At 43.6% G+C, this 27,780-nt stretch overlaps 1 protein-coding gene across 1 annotated transcript in view; it reads right to left on the reverse strand.

The window, feature by feature from the left end:
* The window catches only part of LOC139917769 (disks large-associated protein 2-like), a 106,212-nt gene extending 79,952 nt beyond the window's left edge, over positions 1-26,260 (reverse strand). The window contains exons 1-2 of the mRNA XM_078289810.1: positions 26,243-26,260; positions 25,573-25,627 (exon numbers count right to left, since the gene is read on the reverse strand). Coding sequence (XP_078145936.1) covers positions 25,573-25,627; positions 26,243-26,260 — 73 coding nt within the window. The remainder of the gene's footprint in view (positions 1-25,572; positions 25,628-26,242) is intronic.
* Between the last annotated feature and the right edge of the window lie 1,520 nt (positions 26,261-27,780).

Here is a 27,780-nt window from a genome sequence, read left to right on the forward strand (position 1 = left end):
AAGCTTCCACATGGAGCCATTTTGAACAAAAAACCATTAAGGGCTTCATAATGGAGACAAATGAGCTCTTTGCAGTGGTAATCCCAGGTCCCTTGGTTCCAGTCCCAAAGAAGGCCGACCATAACTTCATAAGCACGTCATTAGATATAAAACATCCCTGCAAATGGACAGTCTTCTGGGCTATGACATGCACATGAATCAACTTGGAAAATGGAGAATGCTTTTACACATTCCAAAAAATGGATCCGTCTTGAATTTAGCCTTCAAATTTGATTCCTCTTGTGCTCTCCTAAGTCAAGTGCCAACGGAGTGCGGATGTTTTCACTTATTTCACTCGTTTTGGTGCAATTCAACTCACTTCAAGATCAAGATCATGTTTCAAGATCATAGCTTCTTGAGCCAATTCAAACTCCACTGAAAGAAGCAACATTAGCTCAGAGTGTGAAGCCTTTTTTCTCCTCTTTTGACTGTTCTAGGTGCAACAATACATGGGAGTCTACCAAGAATCTCTGATAAAAGAGTTCTAAATTGTATCTAGAGTATATTCTCCTACAAGGAAAAGCCACAGAACCTAGTTCCACTTTTTTTCCACAATAAGTTGGGACAGCTCCAGACTCTTATTAATTTGTTCTCATTTGGCTGTCTCACAGTTAGTGTACTATGGAGACAGGCTGCTTATGAAAGTAAAAGCAGGATGTGGAGATAATGACCAGTTACAGGCGGATCAGCTGCTGTCCTGCATCCATTACCATGTCATTTGGCTGGGATGGTGACTTCTTGCAAATTTTCCTCATGATAAAGTAATGAGGTTATCAATATGGCAGCAATATGCTATCAAGAGTGAGAATATGCTTTATGTGTTTATTCATATTACAAACAATACTATTTAATTTAACAGTGGTTGTGATTCAACTGGATAAAAGATACTGGATTCATTATTCAATTTTAGACCAATATTAAAAACTGCTTTGTAAAACACATTAACAGCATAAATAGGACAAAGTCTTGCTATTTTGGTATAAGATTGTGATATACATTTTTTTAATTAATTGATCTACTTTGTTTGTACTAATATTTATGTAATGTGCTATATTATTATTTGTGGGGACTATTTGTACATTATTTTGTATTGCTGTATCAGTGTGGAGTTTCAGTGTAGGGTGACGAGAATGACAGGAAAGGGAGGGAGGGAGGTGAGGCCGTGCCATGAGCTGGACACCATGACCACCGGAGTAGGTCACCCATACAGCACCTCACCAAGGCAGTAGCCCCAGGCCAGGCAAGACAGAGGGAGGGACCGGTTAACAAGACTGGCCTGTGACCCTCACTGCAGCAAACGGGCCCGCTGAGCCACAACTCAGCACAGGAACAACGACAGCAATATAACAAAGTCAGAGACAGAAAACCCTTATACGTCTTTTATTCTGTCATCGTAAGTGCAATGTTAGTGGGCAATGACTACATAGATCAAAAAGTGTAGCCTATGTCTGTGCTAGCTGCAGATTTCAGGGATAAAACATGAAGCAAGTACAGTCCTGTGTTTCAATCTACAGCAATTCCAACAGCCAACAGGCACTTTCAAGAAGAACTATTCAAGCCAAGGCAGCTAATGACCTTGCAGTTACGAAGCATCCATTCGATTCCATTTAAGTACACACTGCATTCTCAAACCACCACCCTTCAGGCATTATAGCCTATTGATCTCTCGCAAAAAAAAGTTTCTCTGTAATTGCATGCGATCTCACAGTTGTACTTCACTCTCCAGCCAATGAGGAAAGAGTTTGTGGCCTCCTTGGAATAGCCGGGGCAGAGGGAATCAGCTCAAGAATGGGACTGCGATGTTACTGCGAGTGTTTGGTGAGAGATGTAATGTATTCAGCATTCAAACACCCACAGTAGGAGTTCAAGGAACTTAGCCTTCACCGTGCCTTTTTTTGGATATGGGTATATGGGTATCCTTCACACAAATGCTAAGTGGTTGCCAGGCAACACCAGAGATGTCAGTGGGAGACGGTTTGCAAGGTAGGGCTCACTTACAACTTTGCACTTATCCAAAGAAGAGAATGAAGCACCCATAAATTAAGAGCAGAGTGAAAGAGATATGAATATAAATACAACTCACATTGGATTAGAGCAACGTATTAGACAGTTAGAGCCTACACAGGACCGAATATATCCGGCAAAGAGGAGCACATGCCCAAATCAGTCATCTGGTCACATGGACAAATGATCCTACCCTGCAATAATTAAACCACATGCTGCTACAGTGTTCAGTGAGCAGGGTGGCACATTAATGAGCCGTAAGAACATGCTAAACGCACCATAAAGGATGACACAGCCATTTATTATCAAACACCACTTACACCATATTTCAGCTTATGCTAACAGATGTCATTTACATGGAAATAGCTTTGGCCGTACACATTTCCTGCATGCTATCCCCTCCATTCTGGAATAAGGATTCGGCAAGAGCTGCACATGCTAAAAAGAAAAAAAGTATTTCATCTTTTTTGGTCAGCATCAAAAAATCCCTTGGATTTAAAGTTTGGGGTTTGATTGCCTGTACCTCAAAGGAGACCGCGGTGGTGTGTGTGTGTGTGTGTGTTATTGCTCTGGCTCTAAGTTCCACCACAGGCCTCGTCTTTTTTGAAAAGTACAAGGCTGTCACAGCACCAGCCCAGATAAAAACAACTCGGATGACCTCGGCTGTCAGCGGAGCAGCCCCTCTCTGCCCCCGCGGAAGGAAAAATAGACACTCTGGGAGCTCTGAGAGACAGTGGGGATGGACGCGGAGATTACACTCCCAGCGCCATCACAACGCCATATATCTAATGCAGCTGTTTCTGAAGGTGACACCTAACGTCTCTGTTGTAGCGGCGAGGGAGGAGGCGCACCATTCGGGGGACAGGAAGACAGACAGTGACCCCCGGTGAAGATTGAGGCATCGAGGCTGGAGCATGTTTGGCATGCTCAGAGGTGAGGAAGAGGAAGGGGGGGTGACATGCAACGCGGGCCGCGAGTTGGACTCGAATCTCAGAGTGCAGGACGTCCCATGCTGATGCAGCCCAAGACTTTGTGGATTTGTGGCCATGTGAGAAAGCCACTTAGTGTTTATCAGGTTGTTTGTGCGGGCCGAGAGTTTTGCTACAGCAGTGTGTGTGACTCTGTTCACAGCAGAGCCCCGGGTTACAGAAGGCAGGAGAAAAACAGAAGCGCCTCTGCTTCTACGGTAAGAAATGCGCCTTGGGGCACCGAGCACTGTGTAATGTGAGACTTTCCCCCCAGGCGGTAAATAAATCAAAACACACACACACAACCACACAGATACACACCAACAGCCAGACATACTGTATATACAACAAAAGGCCTGTACGTGCATGATAACTCACACACACTTGCAAATGTGCGCGCACACACACACACACACACACACACACACACACAAACACAGTTTGCTCATAACACACATTCCGAAATATATTCTGGGTACAGTATCTTTGTGCAGCACCAGACATGACAGACTTTACGTTCAGGCATCTCACTAGACCACTAGACCATTGCTGCCATTTGAGGGAGAAATAACAGGTGGTGACTAGCTTAAAGGGGAAATAAGTCACTTTTCGACTGCACCATAGCACAATATTACCATAATGTATCTGCGGGAGGTTGACTCAACAATTACTTCGCCAGGTGATGAAATTTCTGGCTTTCAAAACTCACTTTCCAACCTTTTACACTGATTTGGAAAAAAATCCTCTCACACATTGGAATTTCAAGATGCTCCCAATGTGTGAGACTTGTGTGGGAGGAGGTATGTTCTGTCCATGTTGTTGCAATTCCTATTTGTCACCTTAATGCCCCTTTAAGTCGTCTGGCTTTCAATAATATTCAAAACTAATAGAACACAATTCATGTGTAACTAATCAGCGAACTTGTTTCGACACATAGCTAGGTTGAGAAATTATGTAAAGCAATCACTCAAGCAATGCATTGCAATGTTGTGTTAGCATTGTGTCATTTTAAAAGCCATACTGATACTGGTAGGCATCAGTTACACAGGACAACATCATGTTTTCAAAATGTAGCAATAAGACGTAGAACCCTCAAGACTCCATCTGTAGTATAACTCGTTTTGGTGTATGAGGAAAATGAAAAATGGAATTGTGACAGGTTGTACATTCGGTTTGGAAATCCAGCACAGCTCCTCCTAACATGGCAGACGGTGTCAGTTATGTCTGAATTTACCGCTGTCATATTGAAAATGGCTAAATTTCAAATGTGCTGGAGACTCGGAGGAATAAGGCATCAACCATGCACTTACAACATCATAGCTAATCTCTTCCGTCCCTCCTGTTCTCTCTGCCGCATACCGTCTAATGAGGCAGAAACCCCTTCAAATACATTTTTTAGAACAAGAAAATGCACAATATCCAATCTACCAGCCGCATCTACATTAGATGCAGCATAGGCGAGGCATCACTGACTCATCAGACAGTGTTTCTCCAGAACCAAGGGACAGCTGGCAGCAAGAGTCCATGTCACGCAGACAGGCCCAGCCAGCCCTGCGCCCCCCCCATCCCACCCCCAAGGTCACAGCCAGTCTCTCGGAGAGCACCGGCTCCAGAGCAGCAGATGGTGGCTAAATGATGGCCTATCATTACTCAGAGAAGATGGCTGTCCTTTGTGTAAATAGGGTGGTGGTGATTTTTTTGTGTGCGTTTGCTGTTAAACTTTGTCCGATAAGGTTCTACATGACTGAACTTTGCACCCATCTTATCTGCTGGACTCCTGTTATTTTGAGGGTGCGCCTCTGTTTCAGGTGTCCAAGTGTTACCCTGCATTCAAGTGATGTTGGGTCGTACTTTTCTCCAATTCGGGAATACGTCACAACTCGGGTAGTAGTTTGCATTCACGTGCTTTCTGGTTGGAAAATTAGAAAACATTTCCTCAACGGTTTACACACACTGCCAGCCTTCTAGGCTAGCGTTAGCAATCGAGCTAGCAATAGCCTAGCTAGCAAGCGATTTTCAGCTATTTCAGGGGATTATGAATGTAAATACCACAGGAAATTGAATGCCGTAGCACTATAGTTATCAAGGAATATCCATGTCTTTTAAATTTGTACTTGTGGTTCATGTTCGGTTTTATTGTATGAAATTCCTTACATTCACGTACGACTCTGTGTTCTGTTCAGCCATGTTGGAAAGAGCGATTACGTCACAACTCGGCCAATTCCTGCTGCATCTACAATCCTGATTTTTCCGACTTGATCATCCGACATAATAAGGTGTTCAGGTGGCACTTCCTGGTCGTAAACAGTTTCAGACCGTAAATCCGACACCACTTGAATGCAGCATTAGAGCCCAAGCCTCTCTCCTGTCATCATTCAGCTCAAAATTCAAGATTCAAGCTTCATGCTGAACTCTTGGTGCATCTTTACCCTTTTTTGTTAAATCAAATAAAAGCTTAGTGGCACAAAAAAGTTTCAAGGTTCATGGCAACCAGTGGATGGAAGTTGGTTCGGTGAGCTAAAAACACCAGAATGGAGATATACTTAATACAACATAGCTAGGAGCACAGAGTCCCTATACAGGTACATCGACAAACGCACAGACCTGCACCTCAGCAGGTCACTGGAGTTCCCTTTCTAGCTGTTGGACATTGGTGCTGCTGGAGGGCTGACGGAGGAGGAGGAAGGGAGGAGGGAAATGGAGAAGAAGAGGCATCTGGAGGGTTAGTGGGAGGGAGTGGAGTTGTTGCGTGAAACACTAATGTTCGATGATGAGGCATACCAAGTTTAGGCAACAGCACCACGGGGGCCTTTGTTAGTCATGAGAAGACGACACAGTGAGGAGGTTTATGGGCTCGTGGCACGTTTTGAGCTTTTAAATGTGGGAGGCAGACACGTATTCGCAATTTAAAAGAGCTAAAGAAACGATTTCCTTGTCTTCTTTTGGAAACACTGACTCCACGGCAGCTGATGCACAACACTTCTGTTCTGCAGGCTGTTTGCTTTGCGTAAAGTCGCCGATTGACGCACACAGTCCTGAGGGTCTTGGTGACAGAGACAGCTAGACCTGGCTGAGTGTTTTCTCTGCTGTCCTCCTGTATCTAGGCAACAGCAAACCACCACGCTTATTATATCATCTGGCAGAGTGGGCCTCCATCTATTAATCTTAAGGCATCACTTAGCTGAGCTTACTGAGCGGTGAGCGGGAGGAAAGGGTGCTTCACAAATAGAGAGGGAGGGATGAGGGAGAGGAGAGCCGAGGGTCGTGGCATAAGGAGGGTTTGTGTGTGTGTGTGTGTGTGTGTGTGTGTGTGTGTTGGGGGGTGGGGGGCATTCTGTAGGCTACATCGGAGGCATCTCACACAGAGGATGTATATTATAATTTGCTGTACATTTGCAGAGTAGAGATGGGAACAGTGCTGCTTCCCCAAACAGGCAGAGAAATGGATTCGGCTACACCTCCTTTAAAGGGGAATTAAATAATCTATGACCTCTATAGGCAACCCGTAGGAACTGCGACAACATCGGCACAACTTGTCTCCTATACAAGTCTCATTTACTTAGGGAATGGTGAGGGGATTTCCTGTTGTTTCAACTAAAATGCTTAAAGATCCAATCTAGAATTTATTTGACCATCTGAGCTTGGGTATATTTACATTGGAGTTTTGTCCAGATGTGGAAAATAAACTTTTCAGAATTTTGTAAAATGCAGGTCTGTTGTACCCCAACATTCATAAACATTATGAATGTAAAGAAACCTTTTACAGACTCAAACTACATGAGAAAACTCTTATTTAGCTGTCACATCCTGTTATTTCGGAGAGAAAAAGTGTTCAATAACGCAACAGAGAGTATTTAGGGACTGGGTCTTTAACAAAATGGTCTGTGTACAAAAAAACAGGATGCCATTGTCTCCCCTCCTACCTGCTATCGCCCCCCCACTCCCCCCCACTCCAACTGCACTGTATGAATAATCCATTTTATGTATGCGAAGACACTAATAACTAATACAGTCTGTCATGCCACCAAATGAATATTAGCTCTGTTTACTCGCTTCCTAATGAGTTTCCTGAAACAAGTGTCGTGTTTTATGCAGAAGACGTCTTCTTCAGCCACCCTTAGCCCCTTGATGTAACCAGATGTCTACACAGCCAATTAGTGCTGAAGTTTAAGGTTGTGAACCAGTGTACTGTATGTGTGCACGTGTGTGTGTGTGTGTGTGTGTGTGTGTGTGTGTGTGTGTGTGTGTATTGTTCTCACCCAGATGGAGGTCCCAGCACACAGCTTAATCTGTGCCCCAGTGACACAAAGATACTGATGTAGCAGGTACAGTAAAATGCTACTGAGCTACTGTAGGTTCATTCACCTCAACTACAGTCTTGACTACAGTAGAGGTAATAGCTATATTTGTGGGCCATACTCACCATACAGAGTCCCTCCTGCATTTTACTGAGCTCTGTCCTCCTCAACTTTTTAAAAGGGGCAATGAGTAAGATTTGTACTGCCCCATATAGCACAAAATGACCATAATATATCAGCGGGGGGTTAATAAGAATATTGATCAATACCAATGACTCAACAATTACTTTGCCAGGTGCTGAGATTTCTGGCTTTTTTTTTTGATAGAGGAAGAGTGCCTTGGTTTTCCTTTCTTCATGATTTTGCATTGAGAGTCCTGTCCAATCAGCTCCTTCCAATTATTTTACTCCTTTTCAACTCCGTACATTCTATCATTCTTCCTAAGAACTCCCATGGGAAGACACTCCCCACCTATTCTTTTCCCAATGTATTTTCAACTGCTCAACAATGGAGGACGGCATCAGAGGACATTTCAGCCACGAAGGCTAAAAGGCCTTCTTCTCAAGCCAAAAAAGCAAATGACAAAGGTGTATTATTATTCCAGTATTTAGTATGGTGATATTTTCCCTCTTCACTAGATATTTCTGTTGGATCTCTGCCCTAATTAGCTAGCTTACTCCTCTCTGTCATGAAAATATGACTTCATTGTTTGTGTCAATTACAGGCCACCGTAGCTCAAGGGATCAAGGGAACAGGAGAGGTGGTGGGGGGGTTGTACCAGAGACTTGTGTAGGAGGAGACAAGTTTTATCAATGTTGTTGCAATTCCTACTGGTCACCAATAGAGGTTGATAAAGGTCATAGATAACTCAATGCCCCTTTAAGTCACAAGCGTAAGTGATTTTAAGGTGGAGAATCTTGGTAGGGACACAGCACAGAAAGCCGCACTGAGATCTTGCCTTCACCACTGTAAATCCACTTTTCTTCTGTCTAAATCGACAAGCTGTGGCATGGCTCCAGATTGTGCAGAATTCTGCAGTCAGGTTATTGACAGTCTGTTACCTGTTCATTTGGGAATTGATTTAAGATTTCAGCTAGATCTGGCTCCTAGCTACTTCTCAGTACTTTCAACACCTTATGAGCCAGAGTGTCGCTATAGAGCCACAGGTAGGGGCCCCTGATTTAGTCTGAGCTACAGACTAGAGAAGAGAAGGGGCTTTGTCATCCTGGCCGCTGGGTTTTGGAAGTCTGGAGTTAGTTTGCAATGTGGATGTCATGCACTTCAAGACTGACCCCCTGTGAGACTAAAATCATCTGTAGGCCTAAGCAGGTTGTCTTGGGTCTTCTTGATTTTTGTCGTTTGTGTGATGTCATCATCAGCTTAGCCTAGGTGTTGGAAATTATTGCAAATTTTGAATGTAGGCCTACAATTGACATACTTGGGTTTGATACTTTAAGCTGTTATGTTGGTCAGCTTCACAGACAAAACAGGTGGCGAGCTTGAAACTAGAACTAAGCTAGTTTTCACGTTTCTTCTTTGTTCTTCCTATTGGATTTTATTTTTTATTGTTTAATTGTCTGTAAAGTGCTATACAAATTAAGTTCAGAATTATTATTATATTAATTGATAATTGGCTACAACAGTACTTATCTTGGTATAAGAGCATACCCCCCAACAGACAAAACTCTTGTTATGCTGCAAATATTTCATTGATTACAGGAAGAAGCAGTACTGTTCTGAGTTTCAGCTGTAAACTCGATCACAGTCTTTTCCACCCAAAACTCTGCCAGAAAAACTTATTTAAACATGAAGATGATGGACAATATTTTCAAAATCATTATTATGCTAGATTCCCTTTTACGCTCAGTTCAAAGTTTTAAGCGGCTGCAACATCTTTCAATCTCTCTGTCCATTGTTTTTATTGGATTGCTACGATTTTGATGTCCTGCTGAGGTGTCTCCATCAGCTGTGTTTCGCTGCACACAAGCAGCAACTCGACTCAACTGCGATTTGTCAAAGCAATTTTACTAACCCTAACCCTTCAACAGAAGCTGTCTCTTCTTAAGATACCAAAAGCACACTGCAGTGACAGAATATTTAATAAAGATTCTGCCGAGAGAGATTACAGCAGCACAAACTGGGGGTATTTCACAGTGCAATATCCCTCATTATGCCCATCTGCAGTGACAATAGCAAGCTTTTGTCCTGGTTTCAGAGTGCCTTGGGTGGTACTGTTGCTATTGTGGAGGGTTTTGTGCAGGGATGGCGGGTTGAGGATTCTCTGAAAGAAGAACGTGCAAGAGCAAATATGAGGCGAATGAAATCCAATCAGAAGCCCTGGGCAATAAGATGTTCATCTAAATGTATGTCAAAATATTTTTTGATTCTAGGCTTTCAGTGACCTCACACAGATTGTATGTTATACTGTGGGGCTGGTTGCTATTTGCATGCACGCAGTAATTCTGGACTGCAGCTCATACAACAGATCCAGATAAGGTTTTATTAGGATAAGCTGTTCATGCGTCTTCCTATCCCCTTCACAAAGATCCCTGTGCACATAAATAAATACCACAGAAACCGAGCTTGGAGTCCTAGTATATGACCTCGGTACGTGTGTGCCTTAGTGTCCCAGCTAATATTTCACCTCACATATCTTAATTGAGTTTCTCAGAATTGGGATAACAGTTCATTATAAACAGGATGTGATGCTTCCAAACTCCACGTCAACTCAACTCCTGAATGATCGGGGGATATTGGTGTACTGCACAAAAACACCCATAGTGTGTTGATCCAATCGTACACAGAGCTCTGATTTTGGTGTTAATGGGCTGGCTGAGTAATGGCTTGGAGAAGGAGGTGCGTGCTTTTACCCCTCTCTCCCTCTTCTCAGCACACAGCGTGACACACAGCACACACATGCCCACTCTCTAAACTGGTCAATCTAAAAGCCTGCTAGTCAGACAAATACTCTCCATGACTAAATCCATACTATTCCCTCGGGGTTCTGTGAGAATTTTTGCAGAATTCGGCATCAATACGGGGTCCTCCGAGGAAACCGCGATGACCTCGAGGATTTTCCATAATTACTGAAACGTTCTGAAGTAAACTGTCACCGCTAGTGGGTGCAACGGTACGATGTCAGTGTCCTCACCTCTGTGTGACATCAGAGTACAGGTCAGACTCCTTGGGCCTCTTGTGAATCTGTGGTGATTGATCTATCTAATCCCATGCAATTAAAACGCTTAGCAAACACTGAGGCTGCTGAAAGGGCTCAAACTAAATGGCTGGCTTTGATTTATGTGTTAACACCCGTTTGGGACTCATAAACGTCCACTTTAGGCCACAGAATATAGCAGGGAGCTCTACTCTTCACTCAGGCGTTTTCAAAAGTGCACAGCGGATTCGCTGTGAAAAGCCAGGGGAACAACTACAAACTCACTTGGGGCACTTCGGAAACTGCAGAGACCAAAGTATACACATCACTAATTCACCAACCATTCTCTCCAGAGCAGTGAGTCTGAGACCGCAATCACAGTATGAACTTGCCATTTAAATGTATTTTTGTCCTGTTAAAACAAACCAAACTATCTTCTTTAGGTGAAGCCACAAAGAGCAAGAGAAAACAATCTCACTCGTCTTTGTTTCACACAGTCCTCTCCCTTTTTCAAGCGGACTAATATCTTAATGTCCACAGATTGAAAATGAAGTAAACTGTTAAGTAGACTCCAAAGTGAACTCAAGACAACCCCAGAGAGGGAGGATGGATCCCTCTCGAGTGGCAGATCCAATAAGATAGTAAATATTCCACTTCCATGCTCAAGTTTTGCTGATGAGCCAAGGGTTTGCAGTTCAGGCCAGGCTGAGGGTGCTGTATGCCAGCAGTCTGCTAGAGTCCAGTAAAATCCTCTTACATAGGCTTTGTTTCCAAGTGGGTAGAGCCTTCTGATTAGCAGCTAGTTACGGACGTGCCAAAGTGACTGAAAATTGAAAGAATGGTTGAATGGTTGAGTCTTGTGTGGCCAGCTAAAATGTGTCAGTTGTAATTGAAATGCAGTTCAAAAGCACTATTTAAGGCGGAACCAAAAAGGTGGAACTAATGCTGTTCTGAATGCAGGACAGCAACTTTTCTACAACCGAGTTCCAGATAGCAGCTATACTAACGATTATTGTATTGACATGCTCAAGCAAATCTGGACGGTGGTGAACAACAAACTGCATAAAAATGAATGTTAAAAATGATCTGTGTCAAAAATAATATAATTCTAAAGTGATTTCAACAGTGGTAACTGTGACATTAAAGGATAATACCAGTGTTTTTCTAAGTTTGTGCCAATCATCTAGATTGTCCCTCTCCTTTCCATTCTTCTTGCTGGTGTCTGCACACAGTCAGCATAGTTGGAGGTATCAGGACTCATTTTCCTCCCTTCAGAAAAAGCCATTTGCTGCCATTCATACAGTATGAAAAACAACTCCCAAGCTAAATAATCAACATAAAGTCTTAATTTGGTTTTGTCAAAGTTTCTGTTTTATCTGCATTTCATTGTGCTGTCAATCGAAGTGGAGTTGAGTGTTTTCATATCAGTGCATGCATTACGCTACACTCTACTTCCTGTCAATCACCTGACACCCACAGGAAGAAATGGAAGTCTCCACCAGAAAACAATCCCTCAAAACCATGTTGCCTTACCAACTTTATGGTCACATTCCTGTCCTCTTATTTAGGCTGTGTTTGTTAGCCGCAACAGCAGTTCATTTCAAGCTAGGTTTACACCATAAAGTTAGTATTTTAAGAATGACGAAATAGGAGTAAATGTTAAAAAATCTAATTACATTCGGGATGCTTTGCAAAATGATGGGGGGCAATTCGTAGACAGAGGTCTAGAGGTGGGCTATAACTCGAAATGACACCAGTATTCTCAGTTGATGCATAGCTGCATGTTTACTATACATGGGAGCCAATAGATAGCTAATGTTTTTTTTGGAGGGGGGGGTTTACCAGTGATGGCAAAAAGATGTGAAATCAACAACCATTACCTGCTATTTTAGTTTGGAACAAACTGAAAATTCTAATTGTCATTCAGTGGAGCCAAAGAGTAGTCGACTGTCACAAAAAATAGATTTTTACACATCCTTACTACCACTGCAGTTATTTTATGCTAAACAGCAGCTCATTTCACAGGGTTATAGTGTCTCTGAAGAGGGGAAGCCTCAAAGCCAAGCCAAGTCAAAGCCCCTACCAGCAGCAGATGAATGAATGTGTTTAGTTAACGGTGCTGCATAAATACATGTGACTTGACAGCATGGAAGAGTCAGCCATTTGGCCATTCAGAACTATGATTGAACACTGAATACCCGCTAAATGCTTTTCTGGGGACGACAGACGCCTGTGCTTGTTAGCTGGTGTGTGTGTTTGAGTATGAGATAGACAAAGACAGAGAAAGCGAGCAAAAGAGAGAGCACAAGCCTCCAGCTGAGTAAACCAGCTAAGCGGTGCACCCTGCCATGCCCTGCCGGTGTGTTATCCTGGCCCCGGTGGTCACGGTTCCCCTTTGCCTGTCTGGACGCTAGGCTAGCACATTAGTATTAGCACTCTGAATTCCCCGTGTGGACATGTACCACCTGGCAGGGCACCGCCGGCCTGCGTGAGGCTGAACACTCTGGCCATTAACGCACGGCAGGTACCGTGGCACTGGCAAAGGATCAAGCCCATGTGGAAATGTTAACCTGAGCGTGCACGCACACACACACACACGCAGGAGTGCGCACACACAAACACAGCTTCTCCTTCGCCTGCCCCGATCTGTACCGATCCTATAAGCGCTCCCCAGAGTGCGATGGAGTGAGATGACTGCTACCACCCTGCTTCTCTACAGGCTAGTCCTGCACACAGCCAATCCCATTATCTGCTAGGGAGATGTTCACTTTAGATGCTGCCAGGGAGAACATACACACACGGCCATTCACACATATACACGCACACACAAATCAATTTCATGCTTGATGGGAAACCGATTAAAACTACATAGGTCGATAAAGTTGATTCTAATCTCTTTTTATAAATAGTATTAATTTGAAATGTGAAATCAATGATTAAATCAAGGACAGTGTAAAGAAAAAATGGTTACACCTACCAAGCCAGGCACTAACGCCCAAAAAACGTCCAGATACGGTTAATGAATACAAGGGCAGTCTCTTGACCCATGCCCTTCCACAGAATGATCTACCCTTGAAAAGGACGCGGCCTGCATGTTGACAGTGCTGGGGGCTTTAGGCAAGGTAAATCCTGTTGCTGCAGGGATTGCCCAGTCTTCCATACAGCAGGGACTCTCTGTTAAGGTCTGCACTGCATCATTCTGGCAAGACAGAAAGGTCCTTTTCACAGCTTTTCTCCACACTCTCCATCCCCCTGGTGGCTTTTTTGTCTGGCCAGGAATCACTTGTCACCCCTGTCACCGTGAAGCGAACCCCAATAGTCTGCTCTAACAAGAGTTTCTGGCCTTATAGCCTTGGGGATACGTATGCAGGAAACTATAGATACAGATCTAAACCCATATAGGACACAAAATGCAGGGGGTCTTTCGTAATCTGATTACGTAAACCAAGGATTACAGTTACTATCAATCACTGCATAGACTACATTAGATCAGAACACCTACTGTTTCTCTGTCTGTCACTCTGTCTTGATCTCTTACATACAAACACACACATGAACACACACACTCCAGTAGCTTTCATATAACACACACACACACACACACACTCACTCTCAGCCACTCAAGAGTATCGCCTGCTGCGGTAGCTTTCATATCACACTATCACACACACACTTGCACACTCACTACAGCAGACCTTTAACAGTAGCAGTTACTACTATAACGATACACCATGAGCCAGTGGAATACAGCGCGCGCGCGCACACACACACGCACACACACAGTAGTTGTCATGTAACACATACTGTCCACTCACACTCACTCACTCCCTCATCCTAACAAATGCATGCTACTGGAGCTTTTTTTTTAATCACACACACACACACACACTGCACATTCACTTGGGTAGAGCTTTAACATGAGTAGTTACTAACACAATACATTGTAAGCATACCACTCAATGGCACACAACATACGCACACACACACACACACTAACAGACACATACATGCTACTGTCGCTTTTATATCACTATTATCACACACACACACACACACACGTACTTGCACTGAACGTGTATTGCTCTGGCCCAGATCCCTCCTATGAAGCCACACTGTTTGGTGGAATGTACAGCAGAAGGGGGAAAAAAACGCTACAGCTCCTGAGTATCTCCATGGAAACAGGCTGGAGAGCAGCATATCCCACTCGGCGTACTGTCAGAGACTGAGGATGAATCCGGTCCTCATTAGGGAAGCCAAACCACACCACACACCAGGCGGTTGATTCCATTATTAACTGCAGCAGCTTTTTTGCAGGGGAAAAAAAACACACACACACACACACACACACACACACACCCTCACCTGAACGAGGGGTTTCCTCATGCCGAAACTATAGTCAACACCTGAATTCTCTCCCTCCAACTCGCTTGTCGGACTTGTAAAAGAGGTTCTCTCCCCGGGCTGACCAGTGCAGATCGTATGATTTTCACACACACACACACACACACACACTAATGCAGTCTCATCCTTGCTCATCGTCAGTTTTTTCCCGGCAGACACCTCGTATGTTCCATTTTGCCTTTCTATTTTTTTTTTACAGTAACTGACAGCTGACGTGGGAAATGAAAATCTTTCATCACCTGAGACCAAGCCAAACTGCTGATGACGCACTGTGAAATGGCAAAAAGACCCAGCGGGGGGGTTCAACTCGATTCAAAAAAAGATATTTGAATTATGTAATATTGCTGCTGGATACCGATGATACAGCCTTACAATCGTGCGGACAAAGAAAAAAGCTTGAGTGTGGGCCAAAGTGACTCTTGCTGTAGGTCATGTGCTGCAAAATGTGGTGTAATACACAGAGAAAGCCTTCATTTGGATTGTCTCATATTGATATTTAGTGGCATTGAAAGAGCTCACAGCAGCCATGAAAAGAATGCTGCAGAGAGAAATTCAAGGTTCAGCCACCACCGCTCCCTTCCATAGACACAGCATTGAGCTTTCATGCTAGTATAGCTTTCTGCTATACTGGTAGGACCAATGCCAGGCTGAAATGTCATGTAATGTCATGCCAGAAAACATGTCGTGCTTCATATTTCCTCCAGCACATTTCACTACAGGTGCTGATAATCTCACCAAACGACCACAGTGTCAAAAGTGACCAAGAGAGCATGTGCGCGTGTTTGCCGGTGCACGTCTCCTCGGTACAAAACAATAAATCGTATCAATCGCACTCGGTGCTGCCGCTATCCAGTTCATCGATGTAAAAGGCTGCCTCTGAATGCTCTCTATATTCAAACTCTTATTCACTCTTCCACTCACTCATACACCCACACAGCCTCGCTCGCTACATCACATGGTGTTGTACCAAGCACCACTCGGAGGGATTAACACTGGGAACCAGGATTCTGGTTATTTCCATCCAGCTTCTCTTCATTTTGCCACAGGGACGAACATCAGGTGCCCGGGAAATATTAAGATAAGAGAGATGAGATGAAACTTTAATGATCCCTGTGGGGGGAATTGGGTCATTGCGGAAGCAAAAGATTAGGATATAGACAAGAATACAAAGAGAACAAATAAAACATATTGAGGATTAAAGATCCAGCGTCTTCGTCACGCTCATACGGAGCTCCTATTGGCTTGAACGAATTATCGCTATGTTGACTATTGACAGATTTGCAGGTTAACAGATGCTTGTGGTTTACACATCTACAATTTTACATGAAAGAGCATGCGTGCAGGGTATGCAAATGTGCATCATTAGCTATCCACATTAGATTTGTAGGTCAGATATTCAAGTGTGCATTGTTAAATGTTTGCATAATCATATGTACAAACAGAAGTCACAGATGTACAGAAATGTGACATGCAAATGTGCATTGTTAGGTATGCACATTGGCAGATTTACTGATGGAAGTTACATACGAACAGAAAGTCCAGAAATATGTACTGGCTCATTTACAGAGATAGATACAGGTCATGTACGTAAATCAATATGATTCTAACAATGACGATGTGTTTAAGCACTGGAACTACAATAAATTATTTTCTGTTCTGATGTTATCCTGAGATGTAAGGATATTTATCTAGACAGATATTTATCTGTAACTAGGCCTACTGTAGTTTACAGTGTTTGATTTTGACTTAGTCTTATTAGTGCAGCACAGGATGCTTAAGTTGGCTTCCTTGCTAATAAAAGTAAATGGAGCTGGAGAAGTTTGATTTAAAAATGATCTGTGATTTTATTCAGCAAAAGTGCCAAATGAAATGTCTGACAAATTTACCTAGTCATTAAATTCAAAGTAATTTAAGTGCTTTTTATAATGTCGATACAGAAATGAGGAAGGGGAAGATGCCAAGGTGCCACTAGTAAGGCAGGAGATGGTGACAAGAGGGAGAAAAGATGTGAAATTATAACTGTCAGGCATCTAATTTAGATAAGCTGCTAAAATGGACCCAATCCTGAGTCATTAAAATGTAAATTCAATGAGGGATCCTGGGATCACCTGGGAAGAAAGTGTCATTCTCTGGAGAGGAAAAAATACATCTCTACGAAAAATATTGATCCTTTACAACTATAAGGTGGTGAATCACAGCAGTATTGGCTATCATCACAAAGTCCATTCCTAGGAATGGTAATTTGGACTAATCTTCCTGTAGGTGAATCAAAAGTTCTATTATCGACTAGTCTAAAAGTGGAATGACGTCAAAACCAGACGTAACTGACAGCTGTTTTATTGTGTCTGTCAAAAATGTATAACCCCATATATTTTTCCATAGCTGAATTTAATTTTCAAAAATGGATTTAAAATTTACATCACTGTTGTCAGATAAATGCTTGTATCACCAAACCCTAACTTCTCAGGACTGAGGAAAAACAGCCGCTGAATCAGGTTGATTCCCATTCATTTGATATACAATGTGGTGTTTCATAGGCCCTAAGGTCATGAGACCTACTTAACATATAAAGGACAACAAAACTAAATTTATAAAACTGAAAAACACTGATGAAATGAAAATGTAAATTTGGCTCTTTGTTCGGGCAGCTCAGTATACAGATTAAAGTAATCTGCAAAATTTTCATTGCTAATCTCTATCACTGATTGTTATAACACAATAGTGATTCAACCTATACCCAGTTCATGAAAGCTTTTCCATTTGCTGTTCTCAGCACCCGGTGTCTGGTAGGTCTTTCCTGGTAAAAATCCTCTGGCGCACAGGTGATGCGTTTTTGTAAATTTGTTTGGAATAAGTAGAAAAAAGGAAAAAAGACGTCACAGTACCGCCCACACTGTTTGATTGACATTTGATTGATCTCTGGGAAGTGCAGAGCAGAAACACCACAACAATGACCACTTAGCACCAAAGATGGAGACAAAATTGAAAAAAAAACGAGGATCTTGTGGATTACCACTTTAAATTTCACAAAACTGACTCACTCAGCGATAAATCGACTTGTCGGTTAATGGCTGGTTAATGATTCCCATCCTGACCTCCGACCCCCTCAGTAGGAGATGCCACCAGCAGCCAGACATACTACAGTTTGTTAATCCTAAGAGATGGAGAGACAGGAACTATAGACCGATTGTATGATCACACCGCTTCATCTACACTCTGCTTTAATGACCCATGAAGTGCAGGCTCCCCGTGACTAAAACTAAGGGTTAGATAAACACATTAGCCATCTCATAAATAGGTCCGTTTGGGAAAAATACTGTGCAAGTAATGGCGGGAGCAAACCGCCGGTGTCAAATCTTGCACATGAAACCTGACATTATCTCCCACATGCAGAAAATGTTTCATCACTGTGGTAACCAAGACAAACCATTGCCAATTCCACTGTGATGTAGCAGAAATGCAGGGGCATCGAAAAAGAAGATCAGTTCTCCTTCCAATCCCCAACGAGCTGAGTTTTGGGGCGATGCAAGCTTTTAGCGGGGTACTGGCTAAATGAGGTGATTCAGGATGCTACTGTAGCTGCCGGGGAATCAGAGCAGGGAAAAGCCGCCTGGGAGTTTTGAGGAGCAGAGAGTCCGTTCCTCAGAGATTCTCCTCTGCATTCCAATGCCACACATGACAAATGGCTACCTCAGCCAGACACCTTGCAGCAAATATAAGGAGCTTCGGTCCACACAGCTGTCTGTGTGTGTGTGCATGTAGGTGTGCCATCAGCTCGCTAAGTACGTTAGGAGGTGTTTGTTGCAAGGGCAAAGATGCCACGCTGTATGTACAGTATGTGTGCATGTGTGTGTGTGTGTGTGTATGTGTTAACACTGAGGGATTACTGCTGCTAGTGATAAAAGATATCTGTCGATCCCCTGCTGCATATCACAATACAGTTATCCACGCAAACAAGCCTAGCATGGTGTCCGATCTGTATGCAAACATGAACGAGCCTGAATGCACGGGCGCGCACAAACACACACGTACTGTACATATAATAATCTGGTGTCTAATATCTGATGTCTAACATCTTCATATCCTCAATATCTAACAGGCATAAACCATTAAGGTGTAGGTGTTTTACAGTACATGACCTGTCACATTTGAGCTTTTTTTGGCAAACAAATGCGGTGGTACAATATTAGCTAAATGGCCAAAAGCACAAAACCCTGCCAAAAGCTTCTTTACAAGCCACACACACACACACACACACACACACACACTGAAAAGCCCTGAAGCCCTGTCAAACAGCAGAATGCAGAATTTGGATGGAGCTGCAGCACCAGCTTGCCTCCGTCTCTAATTATGGAATACGGGAAGGTAGGTGTGTATGTGTGTGCGTGTGTGTGTGTGTGTGTGTGTGTGTGAGGGGGGTGGGGGGGTGGGTAAGTGATAAATCTTCATTAGGTCACTTGTGGGCTGGGACTTGAGGCACCAGACCCAACATGTGATTGAGAGATTGAGGGGATTCAAGAGGGATCGCGCCATCCGGCTGTTGGCCGGCAGTTTTCCCAAACCACAGAGACATGGAGGTAAGTTCTACTACTGCCAGTGTGACCCCCGACCCCCCTCCCCACCCCCCTCTACACCCCCCCACGCCCCTCTACCCCCCCCCCCCCCCCCACCCTCACCCATCCGCTGTCTTTACCCCCCTTTCCCCGTTTCTTTTCTCTCTCCATCTTCATTTCCCTCTACCTATAACAAACAAGACACTAACGCACATATTGATAATGACAGGGATCTGCGTTTGGCCCTTCAAACTAAAAACATACTGCATGCACTCATGTTAACTGTATGGATAAACACGTTCAGTACATGACAAACGAACCCTGCATGATCTATGGATGTCTGTATAAATAATGATTAGACCGAGGAGGTGAACGTCTGCGTTATTTGGAAGCCTGAGATTCTGCAGACTTCAGCGCGAGGAAGCTCGATCTAAAATGTTGGTCACATCGTCAAGATGAAAATCCCCTTGTTGCCCATTGAGAAGACTGGGTGAGGAACCGTCCCTCCCACCCCGCTAGATTCTCTCTCTCTCTCACACACACACACACACACACACAAGCACACAAGCACACGAACATACACACACCTGCACTGATCACTATGATTGAGGGAGAGAAGAGGTGCCTTTCCTCCAAAACTCAAGACAGATGTGTTTCACGCATCTGACGGAGGTGTCATCGATCTCTCTCACTATCCCCGAGAGCTTGTTGTGATTTCCGCCCACCGTGAGGAATACCAATTACCTAATCTGCGCTGGCAACTTCTCATCTACCTGTTAAATTCACACGCACACGACTGACATTTCCACAAAAATGACTCCTACAGAGAGATCTGACATGTCTCTTCCTTAGACTAGCCACATTTCTCCAAGATGATCTTCTTACCTTGCAGCGAGTCTATGTTCCGGAGACATTGGAGCACATATGCGGCGCGTCTTCACACGATGACAGGGAAGCGGCGGACAGTCATGCAGACACACAAGACTGAGGTGTTTCACATCTGAGAACGGCGGGGGGGGGAAAGCAGGATCGCTCCTCTGTTTCGCTGTTCCTCTCTTGTTATTTTTTTTCCCAAGCCCTCTGAGGAATGGAGCGCTGACGGAGGAGGAGGAGGAGGAGGAAGAGGAGGAGGAGGAAGAGGAGGAAGAAGAGGAGGAGGAGGAGGAGGAGGAGGTGGAGGAGGAGGAGAGGGGAGGCTGAGGAGGGAGCAGTCTGCCGGGCTGGGCTGCTGTGTATCACCTGGAGCAGTGTTGGGCTCCGCATTTACTCCTCCACTGCAGCAGTGCGAGGCAGCGGCGCGAGCTGCATGTTCCACAGGCTCCCACAGATTGCCGCAAAACAAGGACACGGAGTCTCCATCTGCTGGATTCAGGATTCTGCAGCTCTGGATCTCCACGCGCGCCTATCCCCCATCAGCATGCACACTCATGCTGTCTCTCCCTCTGTCTCTGTGTTTCTATCTGCATTTCTGTCTGTCTGTCTGTCTGTCTGTGTGCCTCAGCCTCGGTTTCCCCCTATCGCTCTTTCCCCCCCCCCCCCTCTCCGATTATAACGAGAATGTGACTGCCGTGTTATTTGGCTCTCAGTTGTCCTCCACTGTTTTGCTCTGTGTCCTCGTAGTGACTGGTGTGTGGTCATACGTCTGGCGCTCTTGGTAATAAAACGTCAAGCTCAATAAAGCCTCAGCCAACCTCCTGCTCTCCCTCCGATGACATCACTCCTCGGGCTGAGCGGGAGGGAGTCGTTTCCTGGTCTTTTTGGGACCCTGCTGACGTCACCGACATCAGACACGTTTCTCGGGCCATGTGCAGGTGTGTTAAATGCCATACGAGCCATTGAGTAAAACAAAGCCAAGTAACGCAACTTACAGAAAGGCACTCCGAACCCCAACAATTCTGCTTGAGGTAAAAAACGGTCAAAAATCCTTGTGAAATTACATTCGCTGCTAAGTAACGCAAACTTGAAATTTACTGTAATTAGATTTAACTTGAACACAAGAACACATCTGTACAAATGTCCTGAGACTATTCTTATTCTTCTTATTCTTATACAAGCACAACCTGCATGTGCTTTATGGGCACATGGGCTTCGTGAAGTGAATTGCTCCAAACCAAGCCTCTATAGACATCAGCATTTCTACGCAAACCGCTTCTCCAACGAGAAATGCAAAGTCCACAAGCCAGCGCACTTGATCTCCAAGTCAGGCCGCCCTCACATTCCCCTCACGTCCTCCCTCCTTTACCAGCCTCTTCTCTTTTCCTACAGCAGAGTGGAGCTTCTAGTTTGAGAGAGACAATCTGGGAAAGGAATAAATACAGATTTGGAGAGGATCATATTGATTTGGGCCTAATGTATGACTCATTGGTATTCCGATGGAGTCGAGGTGCTGCTCATGAGAAATGTGAGTGCTCCTTCTCTAGATGGAAAAGACATATCAGCAATAGCCGATGCAGATAGAAAAGAGGAGAGGTTAAATGAGGACAGCTGGTACACAAGGCCACTGCACAAAGACGCATAACCAAGTGTAAGCTGGAGCACAAAACCTGGAACCCTTGAGCAATGGAAAAAGTCGTATGGTCGGATTGCTATGGTCGTTTTTCACACTTTTTCCTATACCTGGACAGGTTTATGTTGGGAGAAATCTGAAGGATGCCTGCAACCCACAGTGTCCCTTGCCAACTGTTAAACATGGTGGTGTATCTGTATTTGTTTGGAGAGCCATCTTGAGGGAGTCGTTAAGTCCAATGATTATGCTGCATGGTTGTATAACCCTCAAAGAAAATGAGGCCATTTTACAGAACCAGGTGCAGCCTAAGGTGCAAACACTGTTCCATCGTAATGTTCCCATATTTCAAGATGATAATCCCCCCTAACTCCCTCCATGGCCTTCCCAATCAGCAGATCTAAACATCATTGAACCTTTAGGGGAAGCAGATTTCCTCCTCTTTCATCCCTCAGAGAACTGGAGGCTTTCCGTCTTGAAGAAAGGTCCAATATCCCACTACACACAGTTCAGGATACAGTAGGACAGCAACTAAAAGAGGACTGAAGCTGTTCTGAAAGCAAAGGGTGGCCCTACTCCTTACTAAGTACTCGATATTCATATACTGTTAGGTGTTTCCATTATTTTGTCATTGTAAAGCTATTACCAAGCTGGAGTGAAGACATTAAAATAACCCACAAAATTTCTCCCTGCCAATTGTCAGCATCTTTCTCATCACCTGAATAAACTAGTAAACAAGTTGGTTTGGATCTAGCCCAAGACCCCCCCCCCCCCCCCCCCCTCCCCCTCTCCCATCTTTCCTGTCTCCTGTGTCAACTATCCAACAAAGCAAAAATGCAATTCAGTTCAATTAAATCCAAATACAATTTTCAGTTTGGTACAACATTTTCACATTTTAGCACACCAACATCTTAGTGTTTGATCAACAGTCAATATTGGCCGTTCCGGAAACCCATAATCACCACCATTCAATTGCTTTCATTATGAGAGCCTAATCTAAAAAAAACATACTCCTGAAACAGAAACAAAAATGGCAAAGCGGACCCGTGTAATATTATTTCATTCTGTGTCAGGAATCCAACTTTCCAAATGGCTATCTCACCGATTGGCCATCATCGACAGTGAGAGCTGGGAAAAAAGTCTGAAAACAAGTGATGAGAACAGAACTCTGCTAATTTCTGTGGGTGAAACAGGAACTGTGCACAATAAGGTGAAAAGTCTCTAACAACATTATACTTTGGAAGCCTTTTACTTTGTTGTGCACACCTCCAAAGGAGCTCTGGAAATAAAGATGTATTATGATCTCTGTGTGCTTCTTTTGGGTTAGGTCTTTACAAATTTACCCTTGAACTGCTGCTTACCCAAATTTTTATCAGCAGTGCAAGCAAGTCAAATAAATAAATAAGGAGACAGACTTTCCAAGGCAACACAGCACACAGTATCCTGAAATGGCCAGCCCTTGTGATACACCAGTGCTTCAGTGATAGCAGTATTTAAGTATATTATCAGAGTGGATAGTCCCACCTAGTGGTGTAACATGGAGCTGGACTGCTTTAGAAAATACACTCCAGAAAGACTTGCACCATCTGTGCCATAATCCTGTTCTAGTTTTAATAGCATGGTAATAACAGAGATATTTCAAATGGTTACCATGCTCCATAGAGTCATATGTAATAAAATTATCTTGAGGTTACATTTTAAAGCTTACGCTCTTGCACAAAGAACAGCAAACAGCATCGGCACTCCTTGTACTAGGAGGTACGGCACTCTGTGTGCTTGCTTTATATTCTCTAAAATGAGCCGGTCTCCACTCAGTCTGCCTCAACCTTGAGAAACTGATGAGTAAGGCTTGATCAAGTGCAAGTTCTGTGGATGACTGATAAGGAAAGCGCTTTAGAAATTCTTTAGGTTATGCACATCAAACAAGCACAGATATTCCCGTATGCCGTATGTTCACTTCAACAGGAACCACAGTGCTGACAACGCCTCTAAAGGCACAGCAGAACGATTAACTACACGCGATTAACTACGAGATAATCTCCGATGTGTGGTTCGGCTAAAACTCGACTGTCAGCCCGTTCACAATGCTTAAATAGACATTTTCAGAAAGCGTGCATGATGACAATAATACATATATGATCATTGTTCCAGCATGGTAAATGCTGACAGCACGGTCTATGCAGCTCTAAGATTTCAGAGGTCTGATACAACTCCTTTATACCCAGGTGAGCACAGTCAAGAAAAGATGTGTGGATTGAGTCAAGATCAAACCTGAAACCTAAAGTCATTATGTCAGGATGGTGTTATGGTTTAGAAGCTTGGATGAAAATGCAACACACCAAACACAAGCAAACAATTGCAAAATGTGCAACATGTGCACCACCTTAGATATTCCATCAGTAGAACAAAGTAGTAAAGTCTCAATGTAAAAACTAGTCAAAACTGAGCTCAAAATGCAAGAGAATGCTATTCTTCGTGGTGGGAATCATGGGAAGAAACAGAGCAAACTGGGCAATTCAGAGCAACTATCTTGATTGTATGTATACTGAACTCATGAGGATTACACATTAATTAATGCTGTGAGATGTGACAATGGGTAAAGACAGATATCATGCACTTGTAACATGGTGAGTTTTGGACTTTTGCTGCTTTGCTTCACCTTTCCTTTGCCTCTCTGCTATCCTGTCACTATGTATATATCATCAAATAAATTAAAACACACAAAATATTTAAAATGATCACCCATATATGAACTCACAGTGACCTTTACTTTAACCATCAGGTTAATAGTAGTTGAGGTTAGCGCTGATGTAAGCCTGCATATGTTCATCTGTGATGCCCTAAGAAAGGACCCATGCAGTGTTTGGTCCTGGGATGGGACGCTGTGCTCTGACCTTTATTGTGAAATGCAGTACTGTAGAGTTTATCTAACTAACTGCTATCTCAATTACACTCAACGCCCAAACTCTCCACACATCACAACAGCCACTAGCATTTTAGAGCTGGGCTTAACATTAACTCGACCATCAACACTATCTAGGTCACAGCATCAATGATGGAAATATTATTCATGCAAGCACAAGTACAAGTTTCCTCTCTGATGAGGACTGAGTCATTTTCTACTCCCAAACGCATAAGTGCCGTGTGTGCCGGCATAACAGACAGGTACGTTCAATTCATAAGAATGAGAAGAATGAGAAGAAGGATTGCAGTATTTCCACCCGAGAAGCAACTTTAAGGAAAGACCTCTGGGATCATTTTCTTCATCTCATCTGACATTATTCATTCATTCATTGTATTTACCCGCTTATTCCCATCAGGGTCATGTGGGGCTGGAGGGTTTATTCAAGGTCTCTGAATTCACTTAATGATGACACTAATAGCACCAACTGCAGACATTGTGCCAAGCTCAACAGAGTCCAAACTTCCTAACTGCTACCAGTTAGGAAAACTCGCTGCCTGAAAAGAACAACGAAGCAACTCCACCGCAGAATGTGGACAGCACTACATTCACACCGAGGCGTGCTGTCATTCCTCCACATTCCCCATACTATGAATCGGTTGTACAAAAACACACATAGCTGCACATCAGCGTGGCAAGAATGACATTTCCCCATTTAGTTTTGATTTAGCCACCCCTCCCACCTCTTACCTGGTTCCTTCTCAAAGAAAAGACAGCAGTGAGTCTGTAGTAGCCATGGCAACACCTGTGACAGATGAAAAGATGGATGACGGTTATAGTACAATAAAGCTGAGTCACTCCAGGCGCACATATTTGTTGAATGGAGGGGAGCAACACAATGGGAAGAAGTGGGCACTACAGAGAATGAAGAAGCCTAAGGAAGAAGCTGTGTGGATTCCCTCCATTCACAGTGACTTTTACCAAGGGAGAAATACCCCCCCCACACACACACACACATACACACACCACCACTAGAACCACCTCCATCCTCCCCCTACACACACCCCCCATCTGCTCTAATCATTTCTCACACACCTACACAGCATGCATCATTCAAGGATATTGATTGATTAGAGCAGGAAAACACCCCAACTATTGAAAAATAATTCAGTGACTCATTCATGCCCTGCACAACTTCTAGCAGTTTCCAAAATCTACAGTTTCAGTCTGCACATGATCACTACTGATCATTCAAATTTCAGCATTACACTGTCTTCAAGTGAACTACGTCAAAATCCAAGAATGCACCAGACTCAGTGCCTGCACTTGAGATAACAACAACAACAGCAGCAGCAGTAATGACAGTCTGGGCTGTGAGCTCAATTCATGCACATACACGACTCTCTGCTTCCCTCCTTACCTTTTTCAGCGCTGACATCTTCCGCCTCAGAGAAGGTCACTTCATGGAACCAAACGACGATAATAAACGGGCAATAAATAAGTAAAAGGTGATCATGTCCCCTGGCATCCGTGGAAATCTTCATTGCCTGGCTCGTGTGAAACATCTGCGGCAGAGCGGTCGTAGTTTCCCATGATGAAGGCTTTTTATATCTTGTCCGACGCAAGTCCTGCAGCACCACACTTCATTCTTTGGAGATGACTTATCTAGCTCTGTTGTTGTGCCCACTGACAGCACGGCTCCTCCGCTGAAGACAGCCTGTATCAGACGCCATTTTTACAAAGTCTACACCTACAGTAGCCTACTTGTACACGATGTAACCTATTTAAAAAAAATAAATGGAACTTCTCAGCACCCTAAGCACACACTTAAGTTAAGTAGACAAAATAAAGTAATGAAAAAGTCAAAGCGCCCCCTTTGACTCTTTACAAGTATAGCCTACACATCTGGATAACAAATTAGCTTACGTAAATAAAGTGAGTTAGCCTATGTCGTAGCATGATGTGTGTAATTTAAAGTGAAAATACACCATAAAGCAGAATTCCTGAGTTGAATTCATATGGCCTTTGGTCAGTTTAGTCTATTGAGTTGCATTTGGTGAGTTTAGTCTATAGTGTGTCCTTTAAGGCAAGAAACTTTAAATTTAAATGTAGTTTGTGAAACCTACTTTACCTGATAAGCAAAATATCACAGCTGGACCAATTAGCCTGCTTGATGTCTAACGTTAGCTAACTTACACCTAGCTAGGTACTTTAAAGATGGATAGCTGGAGCAAGAAATAAAACAAATAAGTCTACAATGACAGACAAGTATATCCTCCATTGTTGTTCCCTGCTGTACTTTTATTCATTTATTTTTTATTATTGTGTTGTTTTTTTGTTTGTTTTTTATATTAAATCTGCAATAAGCAGACTTTACATAAGCATACCAGTCTTCATTTTTTTTAAACTAGCTCGTTCCTCCCTCGCTGTTTAAAAGCGGCCCTCACCCCCTCCCATCCCAAAAAAAATCGATGAAGAGAGCGAGTAACCTTGTTAAGTTAGTAAACTTGTTGCGGGTTCTGTTCTGTCGCCCTCTAGTGGTCAGAAAAATCGTTAATTGCTTCAAGGCATTAGTGTTGAGACTGGGGAGGTGGTAAGGGAATCAGGTTTGTAACTGGATATTCATCAGTGAAAATCTCAGGCTGGGAAAATTCTGTCTAGGGAACGAGAGTGAATAAGAATTTTCCTCTCCCTCAACAATTACTGTTGAAGTGCCCTTAGACAAGACACTTGAACATTAATTACTGCAGCGGAGCTTCCTGGTGGCCAGCATTAGTAGACTGTAGTTGTACTGGACAGGATGTAGGTGTGATGGTGTCAAACTGTATGAGTGTTGAAAAAGAGCCTGCAAGCTCAGAACACATTCCCTGAGTCAATAAAGATAAGAAAAAAAAAACTTTGCAGAAGCAGCCAGCCAGCCCAGCCTGTTGTTTTGAAGCGCCTTAAGCTTTGGAGACG

Source organism: Centroberyx gerrardi, chromosome 18, assembly GCF_048128805.1.
Source record: "Centroberyx gerrardi isolate f3 chromosome 18, fCenGer3.hap1.cur.20231027, whole genome shotgun sequence".
In the NCBI taxonomy this organism is placed as follows: domain Eukaryota; kingdom Metazoa; phylum Chordata; class Actinopteri; order Beryciformes; family Berycidae; genus Centroberyx; species Centroberyx gerrardi.